This window comes from Polyergus mexicanus, unplaced genomic scaffold (genome assembly GCF_030449975.1).
Source record: "Polyergus mexicanus isolate NDT 795.1 unplaced genomic scaffold, iyPolMexi1.0 SCAF_3, whole genome shotgun sequence".
Taxonomy (NCBI): domain Eukaryota; kingdom Metazoa; phylum Arthropoda; class Insecta; order Hymenoptera; family Formicidae; genus Polyergus; species Polyergus mexicanus.
In genome coordinates, this window is record NW_027223323.1 from 3,381,498 (window position 1) to 3,390,204 (window position 8,707).

The following is an 8,707-nucleotide window of genomic DNA, read 5'->3' on the forward strand; positions in this document are numbered from 1 at the left end:
TATTTATACATATCTGTATTCTGATATAAAGATTATATATATATATATATATGTGTATATTCTTGAAGTGTTTATTACAAGATCGTCTAACATAAGCTTCAAATGCCATAAAGCAAGTAGCAACATTAAAATAATTATGTTAAGAAAAATACGCGAACTAGCAGTTCAAAAAGATCAGAAATCAAAAATAAAATAAACAATAAATGAACTGTTAAATTATTGTTATAATTTTTGTTTTGTTACATTTTTTATATATAATATACATTACGTAATAAATAAACTTTCTTATTATATATTTTGAAATATTTGAATAAAGTGTTCGATTATCCGTACATCTTATTTTCCGATCGTATAATAGAGCTTTTACTTTACTTCATCCGTAATTGATGAAAATATGAAGTAACTAAATTATTGAGTCTGTATTGATTTCTTACCTTTCTGCACAATATATTCTGTAATTATAAAATCCGATTAGATATGTATTTTGACATCCTCGATCACACATTTTTAATTTTCTTTAAATCGTTCGCCCAAATTTTTTTAGAACTATTTCTTTTTCAATCTTTTGAACGATATAAATAAAATGATTATTTACGCCTGTCTCTTATGACAATCAGTATATCAGGATATTGTTTGCGATGTTTATAATTATTGTTTGCGATTATTCTGAAAAATCTACATACCTTTAACAACACTGTTTGCAAACGATGTCATATTCAATGAAATCATCTATCTACGATTGATTATTATTTGTTGTACGTAACAAGCCATTTATAGATTAAGTAAAATTATGTCTTTTAAATATTAAAGTGTATCCTATATTTCTTTCTATAATATACTTACTTCGAACGTGTAGAGAAAAGTAACAATTAAATTGCATATAGCACGGGGATGACGTAGATATATTAACTGCCGCACTACTAATGTACATTGATATGACCGATGCAAAGATTGAATCATTATTGCAATTGACATATATATTAATACTAGAATGCATTTTTGAATAAATAATCTTGATAAAGATGATATCGCCACATCACGGTCTATTTTTACAATCTTTTGAATAGATTTTACCCGAATAAAGCGCTATTAATTAAAGCTTCGTTCGCGTAATATAAAATGACGAGACTTAATAATCATCCGAAGTTACGGCATTCCGTAATGCGGTCTCGTCGGTAACAATAATCATAGGACAATATACGCTTTGAAATAATGAAATAATGCCGCAGCGATGTGAAATAAATGGGCATTGCGAATAGATTTCGGCAAAATTGTGTTGTGAGAAACATGCCGTTTGCACAAATCACCGTTTATGGAACATTCTTACTTAATCATCGTTACGGAACATTATTAAGAAATTGTTTAAGCAACGTGGAATCAATGTAAATTATACCTCTTCATGTTTTGTACGACGTCGCATTAAAAAAAAAAAAAAAAGATATTTCTTCCTAAAAAAACATAATCATTAATATTTACATAAAATAAGTACTATTATAAATCTTATTAATGCAAACGATATATTTCGTAGGTAACATGTCATTACAATAAAAAAATTTTTTAAGCTACTTTTGTACAATATATATTACAAAAATTATTTAATGTCGGAAATATATATATATATATATATAATTATAGTTATATATAATATATATACTTATATATATAATTGGGATACTCCGATATAAAATGTGTGTGTGCGATTTAAATTTAAGGCTATTTCTTAATAACATTAAATAATAACAAATCCATATTTGATATCGATTGATGTTAAAATTAATTATATGTTTCGCTTTAAATATATTGTACGATTTATGATGAAATTCAAAGCATATAATGGTAAAAAAAAATATATATTCCGCGTTGAAGGATTTTAAAATAGCTATATTCGAAATAGCTATATTTACTATACAGATGCAATTCGAATCCTATTCGTGTGTATATACAATATATAATCTTCTATATAACACGAGAAAAGAGATGTGCTCTTTTTCATTTCGGTGCATCATAAGCATCAGAATTTATGCCTGTTCATTATAACACTGGCTGTTACGAGCAATCTTCTATTTCGTATCTATTTTTAGCGTATCTACTATGTCGTAATAGAAATCGGTTCGAGGTCGTCGTTAATAATACCTAAGCTATATCTTCTGTAATAGTGGGACGCGATGCATTTGACTCGATCGAGTTTCTTCTGACTTACGTTCATTACGCTTATATCAGTGCTCCATAGTGGATTATCTGGGCCGAATTCCATATTTTCATATTGTATCACATCCTCCTCTTCCGCCAATATCGGATTTGCCATGAAACACCCAGTGAGCCCTCCGTAAAACGCGTAAGCTCGCAGCTCCGTCTCCAGCCATTCCCGATCGAGTCCCGTCAAGATCTTCTCGTCTATGTTCAATCGACGGAGCTCCTTGAGAAACTCACTATGATAAATTCTAATGAGACTCTCGTAACTTTTCTCGATCAACGATGATTGCACGCTGGTGTATATCAAGTAATGGATATCGGTGGACACCGAGGAGTGTCTACATATCTGATAATCCACCATTTTCAGATCGATTATCTTGTCTTCGTTATCGTGCAAAAACAGCATATTGTTAATCCACGGATCCCCATGGCAGATTGTGTGATACTTTTGTTTCGGCGCATTGATCATTCGATACATTGTGTCGTAAGTTTTGTCAACGTAACTGGCAATGTGATCTATGACAGCTTGTAGCTCCTGCGTTCGCGGTTCTATTATTTCTAAAGATTTTACCGCCGACTTTATACACATTTCGGTACACGATCTCATTACCGACGTTTCAGAAATGTCATTGTAAACCACCTCTTCCAAAGACTCGGTTAATTCGTCGAACAACTGCGGATCATTGATTTTCACCGCTAAAGCGGATGCGTGTAATTTGGCAAGTTTCTAAAAAGAAAATATACAAAATATATGCGCACATTTTCAAATATCGATTATTTTGCTCGTAACATGCGTGAATCTTTCTACGATTATCGTATTATCGACAGATTCTTTGATAAAAAGAGAAATCAATTCTAATGAAATGATAAGTGAACTGAGAAGCGATACTTATTAACATTTAACAAAAATAAAATATTTTTTACAACCATTATAAATAAGTAATAAAGATATAAATATGTGTGGATATGTAATAGAGTAGTATTATAATAGTAGTAATAATAGAGAAATAATGTAGAGTGTATAGTATATGTTATATATAATAGTATAGTGTGTGTAATAATAATAATAATAAAACATTCTCTAATTAATTTTCAAGTTATAACAAAATTGAAACTTAAAACATTTGTTTGAAACATTTGTTTGAAACGTTTAAAACATTAATTTGAAACTTAAAACATTCAATCAAATTTTTATCAAAAAAATTTAATCTTATATTAATTAAAGAATGTATAATTTATTAATATCATTTGCATGATTATTCGTAAAGATACAAAGAGCAAGGTTAACATCGACAGTTTTTATCTCGATATCCGACTTACGATCATTCCAATGTACAAGAGGCTGACAAAACGTATATCATTAATCATCTTAATTTGCGATACTTAGACAATCTTTAAAAATTATTTTGCTGTCTGGATCTCTCCAAATAGCATTAATCGATAATTATTGCTCGATTGTCAGACGATTGTGTCGATGTAATCAAGAAAGGTGAGATTCTTTGATCTTTCACATGTTATATACATATTACTATTATATTGTATTATTTCTTATAGCTCTTTCTTGTTCTACGTTTTAACAATATTTAATAATCCTTAAATTTGTAATATCAATTCATGAACATTGCCCACAAAATGACTTGCGAATCTGTCAGCGACACACGCAATTATAATTTGATTTATTCATCTATTTTATTGTCTTCGATGCAATGAATCGTGAGATAAGATAAGCAATTATTGTTTAAATGATTAATTAAAAAACGCGTACCTTCAAGATAAAGACAGTGTGATCCAAGTCCAAAAAGTTGCGTCTCTCGCAGTTGACGTATCCCTTCTCCGCTAAATCTTCCATTATTATATTCTCTCTGTCGGCATATATACATTGAGGACCAAAAGGCCCAAGGACGGGCAATATCTTTCGATAGGCATGTGTCTCCATACGGAATAGAGCGTAGAGATCTATTAATCCAGAGATTGCGCGCCTTTGGACGATACTTTTTGTAATAATATTCTTGGTATACGCTGTGCACGAATAAGAAAACGGATTCAAGAAAACATGTCTACAAGATGGTACATCTATATCGCTATTTTCTTCGCAGGAATACAATAAAACGATATGTTATTTTAATTGAAACAATACGTCAAGAGACAATATATGGTAAATATTTGCAATGTTACCGATAAAGAGAGAGAATTTAGCCTATAATAATAAAATTAAAAAAAAAAAGAATAAATACATTTTTATATATATAATATTTGTAGTTGCGATCATGCACACATAAAGTGTGTTATTAGAAAAATTGCCATTTAAAATAAAAGCGTATAAAGGAAAAATTCTAATATTATTATATACACGATGACTATAATCAAATATCGCATACGTATCTTGAATCAATTGTGCTGCAATATTGAGATAACGTCACTTTTGATCGAGATAACTTATGATTGCGAAGTTATGTAACTGAGAGAATTATATTGCGTCTCGCATTGAATCGAACTTCACGCCCGGTTTTACCAACAATTTTCATTTGCCCTTCATATTAAACGTTAAAGCATAATAATAATAATACTAACGACTTCCGTTCCCGCGTCTACCGACGAGTTTCGTTTTGATTAGCACCGACGTATAATTGTCTCCAGGTTTCGACCCCGGCCTGTCCACGGCCTCCAAAATCACCAATTTGTCATCGTTCTCGTACTTTTTTAGATAAGTTTGGATTTGCTTTACCTTGTCTGAAAATTAAGCATGTCAAATTGATGTAATGGCTCCAAGATATGACTAGAACAATATATTAGAATGAATACGTCACATATTAGTCTCGTGTGATCTCACTGACATTATTATTTCATGGTCGCGACTGCGATAGATAAATTGACATGACCCTATCTGTGCGTACAAAGTAGACGAAATAAACTATAACCGCGCGTGTATAAGCATTGACAATGACATGTTTATTAAGAACGAATAAAGGACAAAAGTAATGTCCATAACCATGCGATATTTTTGCCATGGATGTAATCAAAAAGATTATTGATAAACAAGAAGAAATGATCCAATTTCGGCACATATTTTGTCATTTATAACTATTTTTTTATTTTATTAATATTTCAATATTGTATATTTTCAATTAATTTGGGACAATATTCACTTCAATTTAATTAGAGACTAAATTATGAAAATATTTAATATTAAAAACTGTAAAATTTCTTTTTATAACAAACTGTCGCAAAATAAATTCTGTGAAAATACGGATTATAAGTTCGTCAAAAGTTGTTCGACAGGAAACGTCCTCATCTCAAGGATGTTCTGTGGAATTATTTGCGAAAGGCAGGTGCAAATTTACTCTCGCTACGGATGTGAACAATTCTATGATGCCTAGCGATTCTAAAGATCGCAAGCCAACGTATAAATTATATCCATACAGAAATGGACAATATTGATGCTACCATAAATAGGTTATTATAGCAAATTATAAATGGTAAACAACTATCAAATGGTGAGATCGACTCTATTGAAAAATGTTATTAAAGCCATATTCGCAGCATTAAATTATTATTGCGTCATTTTAGCTCTTTTGTTACGAAAAAAGGCATATATAAGGTGTCTCAGAATAATCTTTCTTTTGGAAATTGCGTCAATGTATTCTTAATGAAGATATGGAAAAAATATCGTAAAAACATAAATACTCGATTATTAAAAGTTAACTAAAATAAAAAATATAATAAAAATGCTAAAACTTACAGACTTGCTCGCATAATTTGTATACGATATAAGAATAAATCAACAACATTTATTTATTTTGTTTGCAGTTGTTCAATACTTAAAATTGCTGAAAATAATGAGTGTTCAACTGTCATACATCTCTCGTTACTTTCTGTTGTCATCTGTCCAAAACGTCCATATAAGCTTAACATGATTGAGCAATCGAATTCATTACTCTATGAATTTCATGTCATATTTATCGATCTCAAATAAATACAATTTGCACAAACATGTTAGATAAACATTGTCGACCTACTTACGCCGTAATAACGATAAAAGTGAGTCCGTTATCGTTTTCAATATATTTCGTATTCTCATCATAACTTTTTAAAATTTTATAAAGCATTCATAAGACTTGCAATATTCATATAATCTTTTTTTTTTAGTTTTACTCGTAGAACATACTGACATTATTTGGCTGAAAAATATTGCGACATCCTGTATAAAAAAAATTCTATTCTTTGGCGGTCTCTAATATTTATCTCTATTTTTTAATAACGCTAATTTCTTTCACAGCGCGGAAAAAACTAATATCAGCCATAGATAATGTACCAATTTCGATTAGATTCGCGTAAAAGATACGATCTTGAAGACAGCATCTCAGATCAAGAGCTACGTAACGAATTTTTTGAATCCTTCAAAACTTTTTCTCTAAATAAAGCAATCTAATAAACCTTAATTTGTTTCATTTAATTGATAAAATGCATATGTTAACGTATCATAGTAACGTCGCCTGATATATTCAAATATCGCTGACATATAAAAGTTTCTGCAAACGCTTCATTTGAGCGAACGTTTACCTGCCCTGAACGCTTTTAGTTATGCGCCAACACTGTAGCGAAAAAGTAAAGATAAAAAAGTAAAAAAAAAAAATAATAAATAAATTTTATTTGCCTACATTTGCATACAAAGTTTATAATCAATTGTTTTATGATAATATCAATACGAATCGAAATATTATCGAAACGATATTACGCAACAAAAAATCACGTTTGCGGCACAAGACATAATACGGATCTACACTACATTACTTTGTCTGCAAATCTGCAACACACAATCGCAAAAATCTGCTCATTTGCAAATCGTAGAAATAAAATTATACGATTTCTTCAACTATATAAAAATCGATGCTTATGTATGTTCAACATACATGTATTCTTAAAAGACTCAATATCTACGATCTGATTACCGCAATTAAAAAATTCGTTATTTTAAATTACTACAAATAATAAATATATAAAAAAATAAATATATAGCATTTTATTAATTTTTATTTATTTTAATGATTTTTATATATTATTTATAGTTTTCATATATACTATTGCTCGAATTAAACAGAAAAAATTTCGAAGATTTTTTCTTGCTCGAATCTTCATTAAAGGATAAAATAATAATCATTGTAGATAAATAAATGATGATAAAGATAGGAACTATCATTTTTTTATGAAAAAGATGATAAGGAAATGACACAGCAGTAATTTACAATAACAATTAATTATCAATCATTACCGATTATATATAGTAACCATCATTTCTTTATTTAAAATTTTAAACACATTTAAAGTTCAACTTATTAAAGACAACCAGATAGAATACCAGACAATTGTTAAAGCTGTTTATATAAAAATTGCAAATTGTATGCTCTTTTGAAAATTATCACAGATATAAATAAATATAGATAATAAATAAGATAAATTGAGATAATAAGTATATATTATATTATCATTAAATAAAATATATGTAAAATTATATTATATTATAAGATAGAAAATTATCTCCAAGCAAATACGTTCCTTTGGTGTCATTTCAGAAATAAATAAATATAACATACACACACACACACACACACACACAAAAAGAAAACAATATACAACACAAAATAAAACAGCAACGGAAATTATTTATGTTAAATACGGCAGAAGAATACATCGCAATGATTGAAAAAAAAAAAAAAAAAAAAATATTATTAGCTCTCTAATATAATGGAATCATTAAAGGATTATTTTCAATTTGCGCGATAGATATCTTAACGTGAGATCTTACATACCTTCGACGGAATGGCTAACTGATCTGTTCTCCATCGTTGTGTATCACTTCACTGATCACGATCGTTTAGGAGTCTTCGCTATTTGTACGACTCGTGATCGCGCGCTTGCACGACATACGTTCATTACAGAAGAGCGAATCGACGCTCAGTGTGAGACGCCCCTCAGCACGTGTCGTTTTACTCCGATCGTGTGAAAGTGACGTAATATTGCATACGTTGGTTACACATGATTATACAACCAATCGAGTATAAACTCAGTTCATCCTTTACAGAAAGTGGCGACATTGACGTTCGCGCAATAAAGTGTCTCTTACTGTGTAATCTTCCCCTCTCTCCTCCTCTGTATATCTCGCTTGATATAAATGACTTATATGAGATTAGTTGACAAGGTAAGATACAACAAAGCGAAAAATTTCTAAGAAGAAAGATACATCATCTTTTTATGTAACACAGTAATTAAAAAAAGAGACAATCTCGATATCGTATATTGAAAATGTATATCGTAATTTTATCTCATCAACAAAATATACTTCAAAATTAAATTAGAATAGAGAGATATATATGTGCAAGATATATATTCAACAAAGTATCAATTATAAACTAAACATCAATTAAGTATCCTTAATTAAAAATCTTCCTCAATAGTCAAATATATAAAACAAACGCATACTTTTAATTTATATATATATATATATATATATATATAT

At 29.4% G+C, this 8,707-nt stretch overlaps 1 protein-coding gene across 1 annotated transcript; it reads right to left on the reverse strand.

The window, feature by feature from the left end:
- Positions 1–1,554: 1,554 nt before the first annotated feature.
- Positions 1,555–8,193, reverse strand: LOC138931750 (uncharacterized). The gene is made up of 4 exons (XM_070292821.1): positions 8,001–8,193; positions 4,765–4,923; positions 3,959–4,212; positions 1,555–2,920 (listed from the first exon to the last, which is right to left on the reverse strand). Exons 1-4 carry the CDS (start codon positions 8,032–8,034, stop codon positions 2,090–2,092), a joined length of 1,278 nt encoding a protein of 425 aa, XP_070148922.1. The 5' UTR covers positions 8,035–8,193; the 3' UTR covers positions 1,555–2,089.
- Positions 8,194–8,707: the final 514 nt, after the last annotated feature.